This window comes from Anastrepha ludens, chromosome 3 (genome assembly GCF_028408465.1).
Source record: "Anastrepha ludens isolate Willacy chromosome 3, idAnaLude1.1, whole genome shotgun sequence".
NCBI classification, from domain to species: Eukaryota; Metazoa; Arthropoda; class Insecta; order Diptera; family Tephritidae; genus Anastrepha; species Anastrepha ludens.
Window position 1 is genome coordinate 126,899,418 of NC_071499.1, and position 20,302 is coordinate 126,919,719.

At 38.0% G+C, this 20,302-nt stretch overlaps 2 protein-coding genes across 5 annotated transcripts; both read left to right on the forward strand.

The window, feature by feature from the left end:
- The first annotated feature begins 53 nt into the window (after nucleotides 1–53).
- Nucleotides 54–1,149, forward strand: LOC128859114 (uncharacterized). Its single transcript, XM_054095857.1, has one exon. It carries the CDS (start codon nucleotides 491–493, stop codon nucleotides 1,085–1,087), a length of 597 nt encoding a protein of 198 aa, XP_053951832.1. The 5' UTR covers nucleotides 54–490; the 3' UTR covers nucleotides 1,088–1,149.
- A 129-nt stretch (nucleotides 1,150–1,278) lies between these two features.
- On the forward strand, nucleotides 1,279–13,813 carry LOC128859111 (acid phosphatase type 7). 4 transcript variants are annotated; one of them, XM_054095854.1, is made up of 5 exons: nucleotides 1,279–1,665; nucleotides 5,346–5,509; nucleotides 5,568–5,911; nucleotides 6,050–6,545; nucleotides 6,617–7,100. In XM_054095854.1, exons 1-5 carry the CDS (start codon nucleotides 1,527–1,529, stop codon nucleotides 6,764–6,766), a joined length of 1,293 nt encoding a protein of 430 aa, XP_053951829.1. In that variant the 5' UTR covers nucleotides 1,279–1,526; the 3' UTR covers nucleotides 6,767–7,100. The 4 variants fall into 4 exon arrangements, with proteins under 4 accessions (XP_053951829.1, XP_053951826.1, XP_053951828.1 ...); XM_054095851.1 differs by having other exon boundaries at nucleotides 1,280–1,665; nucleotides 5,987–6,545; XM_054095853.1 differs by lacking the exons at nucleotides 5,346–5,509; nucleotides 5,568–5,911; nucleotides 6,050–6,545; nucleotides 6,617–7,100 and adding exons at nucleotides 3,107–3,264; nucleotides 3,495–3,838; nucleotides 3,909–4,467; nucleotides 4,533–5,164 and having other exon boundaries at nucleotides 1,291–1,665.
- Nucleotides 13,814–20,302: the final 6,489 nt, after the last annotated feature.

The following is a 20,302-nucleotide window of genomic DNA, read 5'->3' on the forward strand; positions in this document are numbered from 1 at the left end:
GTGGTTTGAGTTTGACAATTGAGTCAGAATGTATACAAACATACGGATCAAAAAAGGAACACCAAATTGCAACAACAATAAACTGCTCTAGTAACTGCACTTTGCAAAGATTTGTCTTGAAAAGTACTATTTAAAACACATTAGATGAAATGTTTAATAGAAACGTTAATTACTTATCTTTTGCGATCTTAGAGGCATTCACATAATATTTATAAATACACGAATCAATTGTTTTCACTATAATTGGGCCTACGTCACAGAACAACACACATTCATATGCGCACATGAACTGTCACACCAACTGCATTTCTCAAATGAGTATGCAAAAAGTGTTTCCCTGCTACGGCAATATAATAAACGGTACATGTAAACGCTATATAACAAATTCACCTGCGCATGTCTATTACTAGTACTCGTTTTTGTGTACCATAAATATTTGTATTGCATTCAAATATCAATTGCTTACACGCAGTATGTTTAGATTCCCAGAATGTTAAGACGGTGGAAAAAAGTACTTTGCGTGTGTTTTTTTGCATTCCTTGGTGCAGGGATGGTGACATCAGAATCACCAAATGTAGAAGAATATTTTCATGTCTGCCTAATGGGCTTAAATGACGCTGGAAAAACCGCTAATTTTAATAGTTTATTGGGCAGAAACTTCACAGAAACCCGCCCCACAATCGGTTTTGATGTCAGTGATGTAAAATATAAAGATGTTGTATTTGCGTTTTGGGATCTTGGGGGTCAGTGTAAAATAAAAGGCTTATGGAGGCATTATCTTGGAGATACTACGCATGCCATTGTATTCGTAATTGATGCAGCAGCGGGAATGGAAAGATTGAAAGTGGCAAGCAGGGCGATGCATGAAATGTTTCAGAAAGCAATTATACCCAAAGAACTTTTCGTGTTGATATTGGCGAATAAGCAGGATTTAGAAGGTAAATTGAGCAGTGCAGAGATAATAGATGGTCTAAATCTTCTGGAGCTAAAAAACGAGTGGGATTTATTAGAAACTTCGGCTAAAGATTATGTTGGCATAAGTCAGATCTTAGATAGTTTATATCAAAAACTAAATAAAAATAAATGAAATGTCCAATAGTAAATGTTATTATTATTAATGAAAAAAATATTAACGAGAAATAAAGGAGAATGAACTAGACAAAATTTAAAAATGAATTCATTAAAAGAATACTTATCAATCAATCAAAGAAATGGCATGGTGTCAAATCGCATTTGCTCTTATTGCTAACGTCACGTAATGCTTTTAACGTAGGTAAATACAACTCTGAGGACTACGCGTATTACAATACGTTTCGTTCTGCGGCTGCCTTTATTTTTGTTTGTCATTTTTGGTTTATTTTAGCAGTGTGTTAAAGAATTGTGTTATTTTATCGCATCATTTATATCATCCAATTCGTCAAGCACAATTAAAACATTTGAATATATATGCATATTTAGTGCATATATTATATAAGTAAATTATTAAATTCAACTCTTATTCAGTGGCGGATAAATTGTGGAACTCAATGCGTTCGTTGCTGTTAATTTTATTTCCTTTGCTGGCCAGCGTTGCTGCCCAAAAGTCGGAGGAACTCATTTCCGATTTGGAAACTTTGAACAAAGTACGCCACTTGCAGCCGGAGCAAGTGCACTTGGCATTTGGTGGTGAGTAGGCATAAATGTAAGGCTGTGTTGAAAAGTGAATTGCAAATATTAATATATAGTAATTATTTTTGATTTCGCAATTAATTATACTTGCATTCATTGCAAAGACACAAAATAAAAAAAAATTTAAAATGTAAAATGAATATTGACACCAATACTACTTCTCATGTTGCTTCCCAATAAGTTTTGTTTGTATATTGTTGAGTATTTACGAAGTAGCAATGATATTAGCAAACGCACTACTTCATAAAAATAGGGGAAAACGGGGCTACAATAAAAACACATTTAGGCACACTTGATCATGCAAAAAAGGAAATTAAATTCTAATGTAATAGAATATGAAACCTGCTTGTTATATGGATGTATTAAATATTAAAATGCGTATTATATTTAAAATTATATAAGGTCTTCATCATTCAATGTTTAATCGTACTTTTACACTTGTGTTAAGACCTTCAAAATGCATTGTTGCTAAAGAATTTTTATACAAAAAAAAAAACGAATAATAAAAACTTGCATTCACTCCAGTTTTTTTTTTTGGTATGTTTCAATGTGTTACGCAGCGCGGAGTTTCTTTTCATTTCATTAATGCGGAACTATTTAAGAATTATATACTCGGAAAGTGCCTTATTGCTTTCTTTTCGGAAAATGCATGTGAGTAATAATTACATATTTTAGTACTGAGGCATGTAGTAAATTTAGTATAATTAGGGATAGGCTAAAATAAGTGCTTAACTGCATACAAATTAAGGGGAAACAATCTTCCATCGGCCCAAATGAATCTTATAAGTTATACGCTAAAAATATTTTTGAGAGTTGTGTCAAGAGGTCTGATCTCGAATTTTTTTCTTTCTATGTTATTACTAACTACTTTTAAAATTAATTGAGCGCGTGCTTGCTTAATTGAAAACTACGATTTGACAATGTTAAGAGTTATAAAACTATCAGTAAGATATTTCTAAGATGTCTCTGAAACGGATTTCGAATGTAAATCTGTATTTGCATAAAGAAATAGTAATCGCATCATTTCAGTTATTAAGTGTGTAGGTAGGTACGTACATACATATGTTTGTCTTCATGGCCTAGTTTGGTTTTTTCAAATCCTCGCTTACACTTGACGCCAATTCGCCAATACAAGGCACTCTATTGTTCGCATTTAGTAGCTTACGCTGATAAGCTAGCATAGAACATATGGCAGTTCTCTAATAAGTTTGCGGTGCTGACAGAAAAAAGGCAAACCGAGATAAGAAAACAATAACAATGACCAATGCAATGGAATTATTATATTTATATATTTTCTAATAGTGCGTATTATATTTTTGTTGTTTAGTAATAATACAAAGAATATTTGAAATGTACCTACACTTTTAGCAGCCTTTATTATCACAAGTTTCATTGGCACTACTGCAATCATGTCTGTTTGCTACTTCTGTATTTACAGAACAACCCAATGAAGTTGTGGTAACATGGTCCACACGTGATGATGCCATTGAATCCATTGTCGAGTACGGTTTCGATGGTTTAACGCAGCACGCCAATGGTACTTCCCTGAAGTTTGTGGATGGCGGTGATAAGCAAAAATCGCAGTACATACATAGGGTAAAGTTAGCACTTTGCTGGTCAAGTAAATGTAATATATTAGTATGATTGGCGTATGGGTCCCTGAGCACCGTTTCGTGCCACATTTTGTGACCTTGTAAAAAAGGCTGGCGCCATCTACAATTTACTAATTTGCATTTCACTGCATTGTTATTGTTTTCTTGAGCTATATTTGAAGAACGCCGTTTTATTTATTTGTTTCTACTCTCCGATTTCAATATGTACAACAGGTGAAGTTACTTAATCTCTTGCCCAATCGCACTTACGCGTACCACTGTGGTGGCAAATTGGGTTGGTCACCACGCTTCGAGTTTCGTACAGTACCTAGTGGAGACGATTGGTCGCCAACTGTGGCACTCTACGGCGATATGGGTAATGAAAATGCGCAATCGTTGGCACGCCTGCAACAGGACACCCAGAGCGGTATGTATGATGCAATAATACACGTTGGCGATTTTGCCTACGACATGAATACGGACGATGCGCGTGTAGGCGATGAATTCATGCGGCAAGTGGAAACGATTGCCGCCTATGTGCCGTACATGGTGGTGCCGGGAAATCACGAGGAGAAGTAGTGAGTTCGAAATTTGTTTAGAAAGTGAAATCCAATGCAAACTAAATTTATTGAACTTATTCGTGTGCAGCAACTTTTCAAATTATCGTGCGCGTTTCAGTATGCCCAGTGGCACGGAAAATCTTTTCTACAGCTTCGATTTAGGACCGGTACATTTCATAGGTATCTCAACGGAAATGTATTATTTTCTCAATTACGGTTTGAAGATGCTCGTTTTTCAATACGAATGGCTTGTGCGTGACCTGGAGGCGGCCAATCAACCAGAGAATCGTGCACGGCATCCATGGATAATCGTCTATGGCCACCGGCCAATGTACTGTAGCAATGGGAATGGTGACGATTGTACGCATTCTGAGACGTTAACGCGGGTTGGCTGGCCCTTTCTGCACATGTTCGGATTGGAGGAGCTCTTTTACCAACATGGAGTAGACGTAGAGATATGGGCACACGAGCATTCTTATGAACGTTTATGGCCTATTTACAATTATACCGTATATAACGGTTCATTGGCAGAGCCATATCGCAATCCGGGTGCGCCAGTGCATTTGATAACCGGGTCGGCAGGCTGTAAGGAGGGACGTGAACCATTCGAAAGGGATACGCCCGGGTGGAGCGCCTTTCATAGCCAGGTGAGTTGCAGTCGAGGCGATTAAAAAAGGACAAATTTAATTGTGTAATAATTTTAATATCGTAGGACTATGGCTACACACGGATGAAGGCATACAATCACACACATATCTACTTCGAGCAAGTGTCCGATGATAAAAATGGTGAAATAATCGATTCATTTTGGATAATCAAAGACAAACACGGCAGCTATTTGTAATTTTAAGTTTAGATAGAGGAGTTAAGGATACACAAGTGTTCCGAAAGAGCACTAAATTGGAAAACGAAGAACAATAAGTCTAGAAGAAGCTATTGCATTGCATTGGCATAGTTTAAGTTGGCTATAAATATCGAAATATCAACATTCCATTTGAAACAATCGAACCATTGGCTCATAAAGTAATAATTAAACGCGAATTTAAGTGAATCTCAAGTATACTGTACCTTTTTTATTTATCTTTTATTCACTTGTTAAACACAGCAAGAAATTTTGTCAACGCACAAACGCTTATATACATACATACATACATATGCACTTATGAAATTGATGCAACATTAAAATAATTTTTATGGTTTTAATTTGAGTGTTTAAACTCTTAAGAAATATATATACATATACACACATATATATACATATATATGAATATTTGTAGTACATAACTGTAGTTTTTTAAGCATCTGAAGTATTTCTTGGGTTTTAGTCAATTAATTTGTAAATATAATTTTAACTAAATAAAATAAAGTGGTTAAGTATGACATGCTTTTATTTAATTAGCTTCAGACGGTATTCAAACCCAAACTTTTAGCAACATACATGTTTACATATTCACTATCACTTTTGTGAAAGCCGTCTGCCTAAAAATACCAATCACATATTTTGAAAATATTCTATATTTTGAAGAGTCCATCCGCGATTTGGTTGTCACTTGGTCAACACGCGACGATACCAAAGAGTCTATCTGTGAATATGGCCTTGAAACTTTTGAATTTGTGCAAAAAGCGCTGCAACCACCACAGAAGTTTGTGGATGGTGGCAGCGCCCATAGCACGCAGTACATACATCGGGTAAGTTTTATTCGCTTTACATTCCAAATCCTCTTTAACTACTCCTTTTTCACAACAGGTAACCTTGTCGAATTTACAACCTGAGCAACGCTACATTTACCATTGTGGCAGTCCCCTTGGCTGGTCACCACAATTTTGGTTCCGCACGCCGCCTGTGCATGCGCACTGGTCGCCCTCCTTCGCGATTTACGGCGACTTGGGTAATGAAAATGCGCAATCGTTGCCGCGCTTGCAGCAGGACACACAACGTGGCATGTACGATGCCATTTTGCATGTCGGTGACTTTGCTTACGATATGCATTCAGAGAATGGCGCTGTCGGTGACGAATTTATGCGACAACTCGAAGCAATAGCCGCTTATGTGCCGTATATGGTGTGTGCCGGCAATCACGAGCAAACTTAGTGAGTAGTGTGAAGACGGGCAATGTGGAGTGTGTAGCAAATAAAGTTATATTTTTCAATTTTGACACACTCCAGCAACTTTTCAAATTATCGCGCGCGCTTTAGCATGCCCGGTGGTACAGAGAATCTCTTTTATAGCTTCGATTTGGGTCCCATACACTTTGTGGCCTTCTCCACTGAGCTCTACTATTTTCTCCATTATGGGTTGAAGAGTTTGGTATTTCAGTACGAGTGGCTGGTACGTGATTTACAGGAAGCGAATCGACCGGAGAACCGCAAGCAACGACCCTGGATCATCACTTTTGCCCATCGTCCAATGTACTGTAGCAATGATAATGGTGATGATTGTTCGCAGTATGAAACTGTGGTACGCTCTGGTTTGCCGCTGATGCATATGTTCGGACTGGAGCCGCTGTTCTATGAGCAGGGCGTTGATGTGTCCATATGGGCGCATGAACATTGCTATGAGCGGCTATGGCCTATTTATGACTATCAAGTCTTTAATGGCTCACTACAGGCGCCCTATCATAATCCACGTGCGCCTGTGCATATTATAGCGGGTTCGGCGGGCAATAAGGAGGGGCGTGAACCCTTCTTCAAGGTAATTCCTAAGTGGAGCGCCTTTCACAGTCAGGTGAGCAAACGGAGGAAAAATGTAGTCAAACATAATATTTGATTGTACATATTCATGTTATTATTTTTCAGGATTTCGGTTACACACGTTTGAAGGCTCACAATGGCACACATTTATATTTCGAGCAGGTATCCGATGACAAAGACGGCCAGATAATAGATGCATTCTGGGTTGTGAAAGACAAACATGGCAGTTATGTTGAAGCTAGGGAGAGGGTTTGAACTTTGCAAAAATATTTTTAAAATATACCGACGTACATATATATATATATACCATATGTGTCATATATAGGCTGTGACATCGCCAAACAATTGGTGTAGCCAAAGCAAATTTTATTCAAAATATTTTATACGATTTATACAACAAATATCTCATTTTATTATTCAATTAATCATATAATTATATTTACATGTTCGCGCATATTACATATACATACTTATATAATAGAATTATGCATGCATAATATCGCATAATTTTTTTATAATTCCAAAACGAATAGACGCTGGCTGTGCAACATTTTGCCTTTAATGCGAATAAATAAAATAAATTAAAATTCCTTCATTTTGTTTTTACTATTATTGCAAGAAAAACATGTATGCACTTCTAATGTGTTTAATTCTTATGATTATATTACTTATTATTTAACAATAAATGGCATATAAAGAAATATATCGGCCGCCGTAGCTGTTGTTGTTGTTGTTGTAGCAGTATCTTCGCCCTGTCAGTGTAGTGTAATTACCGGTCGTCTTCGTCTAGCTCATCTAACGGTAGGCCCAGGAAACTGGCTGTTTCGACGGGTTGGGTCCAGAGGGAGAGGGGTGTTAGATGAGTGGGTTCGTTGGGGCATGTGAAAAGGTGGTTAGTGTCGTGCGGGGTGCCTTCACATGCTGGACATATGTTTAGTATGTCGGGGTCGATTCTGGATAGATAGGAGTTGAACCTGCTACAGTATCCAGAACGTAATTGTGCCAAGATTACGCCGGACTCTCGGGGAAGCTGGAGCTCTTCGTCTGCGATGGGTGGTGGTTGGACTCCGATAACGGCATTCGGGGGTCGGGAGCTTAAGAAGGTGGTAAGGGTCTCCCGATGGAAGTCGTTAATGGTCTGTCTGTATACTGTCTGATCCTGGAGTGATCTGTCTGTTTTGTCCAGGATCTCGTCCACGTAGTTGAGGAAGTGTCTCCTGATGTGCCTGGGAGGTGGCTCGGGCTCGAGCAGGTGTCTACATGGGTGAGGCCTACGGTGACACCCTAGCAGAAACTGCTTGCCGTGCATTTTGTTGTGCTCCTTAACAGGGAGCATGTTAGCCTCGTCGTGTAAGTGTTGAATTGGGGACATCAGGAGACATCCTGTCGCGGTCCTAATGGCAGTATTCTGGCAGGTCTGGAGCTTCGTCCACTGCGTATCACTGGTTCCAGGCGACCAGATAGGCGCGACATAATATAGTTGAGAACCGGTCGGCCTATTGCTTTGAAAGTCGACAGCAACATTTCTTTGTCTTTGCCCCAAGTGCTGCCGGCAAGCGACTTGAGGACCTTGATGCGATTCTGTACTCTCGTTGCAATAGCGGTTGTGTGCGCTGAGAAGGAGAGCAAGCTGTCAAAGGTGACTCCCAAAATTCTGGGGTTATTAACCGTCGGTATTGGGGTATCATCGACGTGCACCTGAAGTTGCAGCTTGACCTCCTTTGTCCAGGTGGTAAAAAGGGTCGCCGTGGATTTAGTGGCAGAAAGTTTTAAGTTTCTCGCAGTGAAGAAGCAAGAAAGGCGGGCGAGGTAGTCGTTTACCTTAGAGCATAGGCCATCAATGTCATTGCCCGACGCCATTATCGTGCAGTCGTCGGCGTATGAGACCAGTGAGACTCCCTCTGGTGGCTGGGGGAGTTTCGAAATATAGAAATTAAAAAGCAAGGGTGAAAGGACACCACCCTGCGGTACTCCTTGCTTTATTTTTCTCTGTTTGGAGGTTTGGTCTCGAAATATCACCGACGAGTGATGACCACTCAGGTAGTTCGCGGTCCACCTCTTCAGCCCTGGCGGGAGTGTCGACTGTAAAATGTATTCTAGTAGCGTGGCGTGGCTGACTGTATCGAAAGCCTTTTGTAAGTCCAACGCTACTAGGACAGCCCTCTCGCAGGGGCGGTTTTGGTTTAGTCCGCGGTTTACCTGGGTGTTTATGACGGTGAGTGCCGTGGTGGTGCTGTGCACTCTACGGAAACCATGCTGGTGTGGGGCTGGAGCCAGATGTTGTGTGAAGAGTGGGAGTAGAAGGGCTTCAAGTGTCTTCACTACTGGGGAAAGGAGAGTTATCGGGCGATAAGACTCCCCTTGGTTGGTGGGTTTCCCAGGCTTCAGTAGTGGGACCACTCTCCCTAATTTCCACTTATCAGGAATGATGAGAGTGGCCATGGACAGATTGAAGACCTTAGTGAGATATTCTACTCCCAATGGACCCAGTTTTTTCAACATCAGCATGTTTAGTCCGTCGGGGCCGATGGCTTTTGATGGTTTCATTAGTTTGATGGCCCCCTGAACCTCGTCGCTGGTGAAAGTAAGCGGTGCACTGTTGTAGGGCAGTTTGTGCAACCGTCTGGTGGCACAACGTTTGGAACTGTCGACCGAAGGATGCAGTATAAATTGCCGGCTAAAATAGCTCGCGCATCTCTTCGGGTCCGTCGAAGTACGACCGTTGAAGGTGATATCCACCTTGTCGTTGTGCTTCGGCGGGTTCGACAGGGACCTTACGGTGGACCGGAGCTTGCTCACACCAGAGGTGAAGTTACAGGACTTCAGATGCTCTACCCATTTGGTCCGCTTATGTTGGGTGACCAGTTGCCGGATCTCCGAATTGAGATCCTTTATTCGAGGATCCCCGGGATCGGCCTGACGTAGACGGTCACGCTCGTTTGCCATAACGGCTGCTTCGGCTGGGAAATTGGGACGTAATTCCCGGATCCGTCCAGCGGGTATGAAGCGAGCCGCGGCGGCTGTGATCGCCTTGCGGAATGCGCGTTCGCCTGCGCGCACATCGGTGGGAGTGGGTAGGGCTGCGAAGATGTCTTCAGTAAATTCCGCGAATCTGGTCCAATAGCTTTGTTAAAGTTGACGTATGACCGGTGATCCGCGGAAACGAAGTCGGCAGGTCTCTCGATCGAGATGATAATGGGCAAGTGGTCTGATGCGAGCGATAGCATAGGTTATGCTATTTATCAGACCAGCGCTAGCAATTGTTATGTCAGGCGAGCTGCTGCAATTGCCCACTACCAAAGTTCCCCTCAAAAATTTTGTTTCACCTTACCTAACGAGTAAACCTGGAATCTATCATCCTTGTAACACTTTTCACCATAAGTACGGTGTCAAGGATGATAGATTTACACGGTTTGGTCAATAAATAACTATAGTGAAAAAAGAAATTGTGAGGGGAATTTCGACTGTCACGTAACGGGGGACTCGGTAGCCGGATTCAGCACGATCATTTCACATATATTCACACACTCGTCCAAGCAGCCCTTGTTCAGACGACAATGAAGTGTCATTGGTTAATTTTTTTTTTCGTAAATTAAAAACACAATCTTAGTTTTTGTGTAAACAAATCGGTTCAAACCGCCTATCAGCTGAATCTATCAAATTCGCTGAGAGCTGGATAACATTCTGTTATTGACCACACCTTCTCAATTCTTTTCAAAATGGTACATTTTTTTATACATTACATGTGAGATGCCACGCCCGCTATATGTTGGGATTAGCATTTCTGCATTAAAGGAAGATATTTCCTTCAAATCAGTGCATGCTTCATTGAAATGTACTGACAATACACGAGGTTTAAATATCTTACCTATGTAATTATGTAAACACATCGTTATTTGTTTAAATTTTATTTGAAATGAATAGACTGTATTTGGCATGACATGATTTTTATTTATTTTTATTATACAATTTAATATTTTTGCAAATTTGTCTTCAAACCGATTTTATTTTACTTACCTTTGATGATTTAATTTGTTTCGATTTAATTTTTTCTCCAATTCATTCATTTGATCTGAGCTGATTTAAAGATTTGACTTAGCTTGATTTGATTCGACTTTAGGTTACTTGATGTGATTTGATCAATTTTATATGACGTGATATAATTTGATATGACTTGACTTTACATGGTGTGATTTGATTCAATTTTGCATGACGTGATGTAATTTGATATGACCTGACGTTTCATAATTTGATGTGACTTAATTTGATTAGAACTGTAATAATTGCTGCAATTTTTCTTTTTTTGGGATGACATCACGTTCTGTCTCATAATTGCTGCAACAATGCTAACGTTGCGTATTCGTCAGTAAAATACTGACAATTTGATGGTCATCACTAGCTAATCAAGCGCTGTATAAAATTATTCATTTCGGAGTGGAAGTGGAAAGAAAGTTTTTATTTAATAAATAACTTGGAGTTTAATATTGTTTTTAGCGCAAAATTAAGTTGAAATGAAACGAAGTTATTGATCCATATTTTCAAATAACACGTTCAACGTGAAATAACATCTGCAGTATTGCGGCAGGTAAACAGCTGTGTATCAGCAATTAACAGAGTCGCAATATTGTTGTAATTATTGAGTATGGCGAACACATCCCTCACTCGACTTTATATGATTTGATTTTGATTTGACAACTTCACTTGACTTTTTTCGATTTGATGTGATTTGACCTTACGTGATGTGACTTAAATTGACTCGACGTGATGTGATACGTTGTGATGCGTTTTGATTTGTTTTTACTTGATTTGCTTTGGTATTTACTTCATTGGCATGTTTTGATTTGATATGTTTTGACCTTAATTGATCTGATGAAATCCGACTTGGCCAGAATTTTTTTAATTTGACTTAACTTGAAGTGATCTGGCTTTACTGATTCTATTGGGCGTGCCTATATTTGACTGATTTCATTTGATTAGATCTGATGTGATTAAATTTAAGCCATTAAGATTTGATCGGATTTAATATAGGGTTTTTCAGTAAGAGCGCTTCAACTTTTGAACTTTTTTGAATAAAACACAAACGGTTTGACTTTTTTAACTAATTTTTTTTTTATTATCGAGTTTGAACATATACATTTAAGTATGAAATTCGATTTCTTTTGCATTGACCACCGCGTGCACGTTTTACGAAGTCCAATCGTTGAACCCAATTTCGACCACTCTTTTGCATAAATCGGCCGAAATTCCAGCAATTTCGCGTTCAATATTGGCTCTGAGCTCACAAATCGTCGCCGGCTTGTTACTGTAGACCAATGACTTCACATAACCCCAAAACGGGACGGCTTGTTAAATGGACCGTAAAATGGCCGTAATGCTCTTAAAGTAGCAGCAACAGAACGATTATTTTCATAAAAAATTTGCACGATTTGCAATCGTTGCTCAAGTGTGTAGCGTTCCATGATGAAATGTATACTAATGAAGTTTACAAATGACAAGCGAAAAATAAAAAATATTGCGTCGTTCGCCCTCCCTATCGGAAAAAAGTTGAAGCGCACCTATTGAATAACCCTTGTGTATGATATGATCCAACTCGTATAAGTATCATACTATGTGATCTAGTGTGGGGTTTTGATTTTTAACTAATTTTTGTTTGTTCTTAAATAGCCTCTATTACGTTTTTCTCCTAACCATTTTTTTCTTCTCTTCTTCCCCTAATTTTCAAAAGATCGCTTGAATGACATAGTCGTCACCTGGTCCACCCGCAACCCCACCAATCAATCAGTTGTGCTGTACAGCGAAAACTACTCCGATGCCAAAAGCTTGGTCAATGTTACTGGTGATTCGCGACGCTTCGTTGATGGCGGCTCCAAGAAGCGCTCTCAATACATACATAAAGTGGCGCTGCGTGACTTGAAGCCACAAACGCGCTATGAATATTCTTGTGGCAGTGATTGGGGTTGGTCGGCGCGCTTCTCTTTCACTACATCGCCCGCAGGCAGCGATTGGCAACCGCGACTGGCCATCTATGGCGACATGGGCAACGAGAATGCGCAATCGTTGGCACGCTTGCAGCAGGATACCCAACAGGGCATGTACGATGCCATTATTCATGTGGGTGACTTCGCCTATGACATGGACACGGAGAATGCGCGTGTGGGTGATGAATTTATGCGGCAAGTGGAAACCATCGCTGCCTATGTGCCATACATGGTGTGTCCCGGCAATCATGAGGAGAAATAGTGAGTGTGAATAGTGCTAGAAATGGGAAAATTAATAACCAATATTTATTTTGGAATGCTTAGCAACTTTTCGAACTACAAAACACGTTTCAATATGCCAGGTGAACGTGATAGCCTTTGGTATAGCTTCGATTTAGGTCCCGTACACTTTGTGTCCTTCTCCACCGAGGTGTATTACTTTTTAGATTATGGTTTCAAGATGCTCACCAAACAATTCAAGTGGTTGGAAGATGATCTACGCGAAGCCAATAAGCCAGAGAATCGTGCACAACGCCCATGGATCATCACCTATGGTCATCGTCCGATGTATTGCAGTGACGACAAGGAGTACGATTGCAATGAGAAGTTGGAGACATATATACGACAAGGTTTGCCGCCGGTGAAGTGGTTCGGTTTGGAAGATTTATTCTACAAAAATGGTGTGGATGTAGAGATTTTCGCACACGAACACTTCTACACGCGACTTTGGCCTATTTATGATTTCAAGGTGTACAATGGATCGCTAGAAGCACCCTACACTAATGCCAAGGCACCAATACAGATTATAACAGGCTCGGCTGGCTGCAAAGAGGAACGCGAACCATTTTCACATACGCTGCCAGAGTGGAACGCCTATCACAGCAATGTGAGTTTATTTAAAACGAATTTATGAGCTTTTTGTGTGTCAAAATTTTTAAATCATACGTTGAGAAATATGTTTTTTTAATATTAATAAATTAATTTATTTTATCTTCTATAGGATTACGGCTACACGCGCATGAAAGCATTCAATCACACACATCTACATTTCGAGCAAGTTTCTGATGACAAAAATGGCGAAATTGTTGATTCCTTTTGGATAATCAAAGACAAGCATGTGGCTTATACCGAAATGTAATTGCAAAAATGGCGGCAAGGGTATCTTAAGTGTCCCCATAACAAATATGCTTTTGAAGTTTGGCTGTAAAACTGACTGTTTTTAAATACAAAAGACGATAGATGCAATTTTCTTAACAATTAGCATTCAAAGGAACTTAAAAGAAAGTTAAAATGTTCTATATAATATACATATATGAAAAGTCAACATATCTTTGGTCAAAATAATTAAATTTAACCTCACTTTATTTAAAAATCTGCAAAATTTGCGCAAATTCATATAAATATATAGGAAAAATATAAATAAAACGATAAAAATATGACTAATTTCTAAATTCGAATAAAATTACAAAAGAATAATAGTATTACATTCTGAAAAGCATAACGGGAGAAGTGTGTGCCACTGTGACAAAGATCAGTGATCCGAACAATGATAGAATGCTGAAACATCACTTGATTCTCCGTAGAATTTCTTGTCGGCGAATTTAGTATAACACTGCAAAACCTGCTATATCGAACTCAGTTAGAAAACTCTGCAAGTGGTAAGTCATCATAGGCAGCCGAAATTGGAAAATCAGTTCAAGGACTGAAGCGGTCCGAACAGATTTTCAAGCTCATTTATTCTTTCATTTCATTACTCGGCAGCCAATGTTAAGCGAGGTATCATTTTTGGATCAGCGAAAACTAAGAAACAATAATCAATCCTCTGCGTACTTTCTTCACCGACGAGCTGCAGATGGTCCCCGGTAAGGCCGAAGCTTCCAATATCCCCGACTTTAAATCGAATGCTGATGCTTAAACATCTGGGCATCTTGTGGAAGTAAATTTTTTCACTAAATACATTTTTCGAAATTTGCCAAGACAACCGAGGCGTTGTTACTCTTGTTCTTTCTTCTACAATCGAAACTCTCCAGTCGTAATAAGCAGCATAATCTGAGTAGACACTTACTAGAATAGTAGCTGCCTTCCTAATTTTCCAGTAGAGTCGTTAATTAAGTGAGCTTACCGATGAAGACCTAAAATATAAATTACCAACAGCTTTCAGGGCCCACGGCATTACGAAAACTCTTAAACGACATGCATCTTGAGTTTACTAACTCCCTTCGTGTCACTGGTTTTATCGCATGAAGGCGATGAGCTCGAGAGCTTTGTCGTTTATACCGATGGCACGAAGGATAAAGAAAAGTGTAGCTGGTTTCGAAATGTTGGTTTTTATATTTTGACGTGATAACGTCTTATATAATAATTCGATTTAGCCGGCTGCACGCACGAAAAAATGTGTCGTTACCTTGCTCATTTGTCGTTACCTTGCTCATTGCATTGAATGAACTGCAAGCGAAAGCGCGGAACGAACGACAAAGCAAACGATCGGCAACGTTCGACATCTTGCTCTCTCCTACTTAAGTGAGCGTATATATGTATGTATATGCGCATATGTACATATATAAATTCACGTATTTGTATTTGTATATGCCTTCTTATTGATTATTATTAATTTGATTCACTTGAAGAATTTAAAATAAAACCAAGTTTGTTAATAATACCTGTTGCTTTAATGTTATTATTATTAATTTTTTTATTATATATGAAGGAAAAAATGTATGGTAATATTTACCACATACCTTATAAGATATGTGGTATACTAATATATGTATATAAACATGCATATACATATACAATTTCGCGCAATTTTCAAAAAGAACAAATCTATATGTAAAGATGCATACAAGTCATATGGACATATCAAATATACGAATCTATTCCGCACGCAAGCAAATGTAAGCTAATGTGCTTGAACTGCAAGCGAGAGCGCGGAACGAACGACAAAGAGCACAATCGGCCCCCGCGTTCGGCAACGTTCGACATCTGGCTCTATCCTACTTGAGTGAGCATATATATGTATGTATATGCGCATATGTAGGTATATAAATTCACATACTTGTATTTGCATATGCCTTCTTCCTGTGTGCATGGTCATGAACCATTTCTCTGTTGAGAATAGGACAATGATAGAAAAAGTAGGAAATGAAAGGGAGTGTTTCGAGTGTAAAGTGTCATGAAGCAATAATTAAAGGTGATGTAAGTAGCCTAATTTCACCCTGTGTTAGCCATCTTGAAGCTACTTAATAAATCCGTGTTGTCCTCTTGGAAAAGCTACTTTTTATTTCAGAGCAAATTCTAAAGAAAAAGTACTCAAAAGCGTAGAAATTAAAACTTTTGCTGAAAAAGTTAGCAGGCAATATTGTTTTGCCTATTCCATTTTGCTTAGACTTTCGCATCTTTCAATTTCAATTTATTTGATTTTTTTTTTTCAAACTCGAAACGCGCTGAATTATTTAAAGCGATTTGCAATTTTTGCTTCGAATTATTATCAAGCCTGCAATATACTAATTCAGCGTATGATACATGAGGAACAATGAGTGATCTAACAAGTTTTAATTTAACTTTACGCAACGGAACAAACCTATCAAATAGATAGCTGACTAAAGCATTGAAATGTTGCAGTTTTTCATCCACTGTTGTGAATAACCGACACATATTCCAATTAAGCTCGGCAGCCTCCTTATTTAAGAGATCATGCTGAATAAGCTTAAAGTCTCTAAAAAATATCTCCTTTACTTGATTGTGTCTGTTGAACTGGATGTTGTAAGATAAGAATATCAACTCGTGGTCGGAAACTCCAGCCATAGGAAGCTGATCAATATGACTGACGTAATCTCTGTCACTGACGCAAAATACATCCAAAAGACTTGGTTTGCAGTGGGGTGCAAAGCGAGTAGCATATTCATTGATTAAGGAAATTCCTAATGATTGGAAACGATCTATCAAACTCCTGGAAAAAAAATTATCACAAAGAAGGTCTACATTTAAATCGGTGAAGGAGTTTAAATAAAGCAAGGGGATAATGAGATAGATAGGAATGAGATCAAAATAAAAAAGATTACATTGTAAAGCCAAGAATATGAAAAGTAACAATGAGATGAACGAAATAGAAATGATACTAAAATAAAAATGATTACAATGCAAAGCAAAGAGTTTGAAAAACATAAATGATAAATAAGAAAATAAATTTAACGCAGACATAACATTAATAATATAACGCATAAATGTTTTTGTTTTTACATATTAGCAGTTGCCATGCTCTCTATACTCGTTTTTTCAGTTATAATTACAGCATCAGTTTGGGGTCGAGCTCTAACAAACACTTGCCCACGAACAGAGAAAACTGACGTTAGACGCTTTTGCTTTTTATACTGCATAGCCAAACGCATTAGTTCGCGATTTTTTCTTGCAAGACATTCGTGGATAAATAGCTTCCCTTCAATACTGTGAAAGTGCTCGTCTTTTATCTTTGCAGAATTTAGCTACAGCTTTCAGCAGTTGAGAGCGATCTGCAGCAGAGCTCAATTTGATTATAATTGGAGCTACGCTTTTATTGTTTGGGCGTCTACTTGTGTTTCTGCGTATATATAAATTTATCTTTTTTAACACAGATTTTATACTTGTAACTTTGCAGGTAATCTCGTTAAAAAATCAAATGTATGATTAGCGGACGTGAGGAAATAAAAGTGGTTTTTCCTTGTTAAGAGTTTCCACTATTTGTTTTATTTATTACTTCAGTGTAGGTTTACAAGTGGCACATATAGATTCCAATCCGATGCATGGTCAAAATACATATATATATGACACAAATCCATGGGAATAGTTAAGTTAAAAATATAAATAATTAAGTACCAGTTATAAAATAACATAAAATTATTCTATGGCTTACAACGACCTTTTTCAATTTTTTACTACATTTTCAGAAAGGGGATAAACTTATGCCCTTTTTCCCCTTGCTTCCAAATTGCATCAATGGATTAAGTAGCATCCGAAATCAGTTGTCAAACTTTACTTAACCTTGTATAATTGAATCATGGTAAAGTGTCTTGAAAAAGGCAAATCGATGATGGTGCCTCTTAGTGTTGTTGACTTATTAACGTCTGATGCACAATCGAAATTGAACATATCTTTCATGAATTTGATAAACGTTTCGTCATTTTTCACGTTTGTGTAAATGTAACTTGACCTATTCCATTGCAATTCCATTTACCTCCTCCTCTATATCCATACAAAATATCTATCAAACAAATAAAATTAAAATTTTGTTTTGAAAATTGCAACCATTCCATCAATATTTTCTTATGACGTTGTCACGTTAAACTATCGTCAGTAAACCGACTTTACAGACAACCTCTTTTTTCTATAAGGTAATGCATATAGTGGAAATTCAGGATTATAAGAAAACATGACATTTTTTGGACTTTTTGACGTGATAACGTCTTATAACTCGATTTAGCCGGCTGCACGCACGAAAAAAAGTGTCGTTACCTTGCTCATTAGTGTTACCTTGCTCATTTGTCGTTACCTTGCTCATTGCCGTTACCTTGAATAAACTGCAAGCGAAAGCGCGGAACGAACGACAAAGCAAACAAAGCAAACGAAAGGCAACGTTCGACATCTTGCTCTCTGCTATTTAAGTGAGCGTATATATGTATGTATATGCGCATATATACATATATAAATTCACGTATTTGTATTTGCATGTGCCTTCTTACTGATTATTATTAATTTGATTTACTTGAAGAATTTAAAATTAATAATAGCTGTTGTTTTAATGTTATTATTATTAATTTTTTTATTATATATGAAGGAAAAAATGTATGGTAATATTTACCACATACCTTATAAGATATGTTGTATACTAATATATGTATATAAACATGCATATACACATACAATTTCGCGCAATTTTCAAAAAGAACAAATCTATATGTAAAGATGCATACAAGTCATATGGACATATCAAATATACGAATCTATTCCGTACGCAAGCAAATGTAAGCTAATGTGCTTGAACTGCAAGCGAGAGCGCGGAACGAACGACAAAGAGCACAATCGGCCCCCGCGTTCGGCAACGTTCGAAATCTGGCTCTGTCCTACTTTTTTTTTTTTTTTTTACCCTTTATTATTGTTTCTATTTCAACTTAAAATATTTACAATTTTTCTTTCTTTTTGGGTTTCAACAGTATTTAGAAGCCAATACAACTATATACATTTATCTAAGAAAAAAACAAAAATTAACTCGTTATTTAATTAATTTAATTATTTAATGAATAAATATATTCATAAAATTGTGACACCATTTACATCTGCAGGCCAGTTGGTCGTTTGCGCTTAAGTCTCCTCGTCTCGGTTTCCTCTTTTAATGGAAGTTGCCGAATTTCCCTGTTAGAATGTTGTAGTAGTCGGTTTGTGTGTCTTAAGCTGTTGTTGCGTATTTCTTCTGGACTGTTTTTACTTTAAGTTCTCGATGGATATTATCATTTAGTATATACCACTCTGCTTTTGATATTATACGGAGTATCTTATTTTGCGTTTGTTGTATAATTTTTATATTTGTTCTGCTCGCAGTTCCCCAAAGCTCTGAGCCATATTTCCATATTGGTGTTATAATTACTTTGTATATTAGTATCTTATTTTCTAGTGAGAGCGTTGAATTCTTTCCCAAAAGCCAATGAAGTTGTTTAAACCTAGTCTTGATTTCGCGTCGTTTTTGTCCAATGTGTAACTTCCAGTTAAGTTTATTGTCTATAATCATACCCAAGTATTTTGCCCTTGTGTCGTGGTGGATTTGTTTATTCTTTATGAATATTGGATTGTATTGTTTTTTTCTCTTGTTAGTGTATGTGACGTGGGCGGTTTTATCTTCGTTTATTTTGATTCCCCATTTCTCGAACCATTGAGTGGTGTTGTCAAGTAATTCCTGAAATTTATAAGCAGCCGTTCTTGGATCTTTGTCTGACGCTAACAAGACAGTGTCGTCTGCAAATGTTGCTATTAGAGAATTCTTAGTTGCCGGTGTAAGGATATCAGCAGTGTAAAGAAGGTACAGAAGCGGCCCAAGGACACTACCTTGCGGTACACCTGCTTCCATTGTTAGTATATCAGAATACTTATCTTCGAATTCTACATAAAATTGTCTTCCAGTTATATAACTTTTCATTAGTTCGTAGTAGTCTGTTGGTAAATAAGTCAAGAGTTTTTGTAGAAGTCCTGCGTGCCATACTGTGTCAAAAGCTTTGGCCACGTCGAGATATACTGCTTCGCACGTTCGTTTTTTATCGATGTCTTCTAAAATTTTGTTTGTAACTCTGTGAACTTGTTGGATGGTGGAATGTTTTTGCCTGAATCCGAATTGGTGGCAAGGTATTATTTTGTCCTTTTGTATAATGGGATCGATTCTGTCAAAAAGCAACTTTTCAAAAAATTTTGATAATACTGGTAGTAGACTTATAGGTCTGTACGAAGTTACTTGCGTAGGATCTTTGCATGGTTTTGGTATTGCGATAATTTGAGCAATTTTCCATACTTTTGGGAAATATTTCAAGTTCAAGATTTGATTGAACAAGTTCCTTATATAGATAAGCCCCTTCTCTGGGAGTTCTCTTAAAATTTTTCCAGTTATTAGGTCGTATCCTGGCGACTTCTTAGGATCAGTTCTCTTACATATGCGTTGTTTTATTTCTTCTAATGTAACATTTTTTGGTTTGCATGGATCTTTTTTTGCGTGGGACGGGAAAAGATTTACATTAGGCGTATTGCTCGTAAAAGTACTTTTGAAGTGTTTTGCGAGAACTTCAGCCTTGTCAAGATT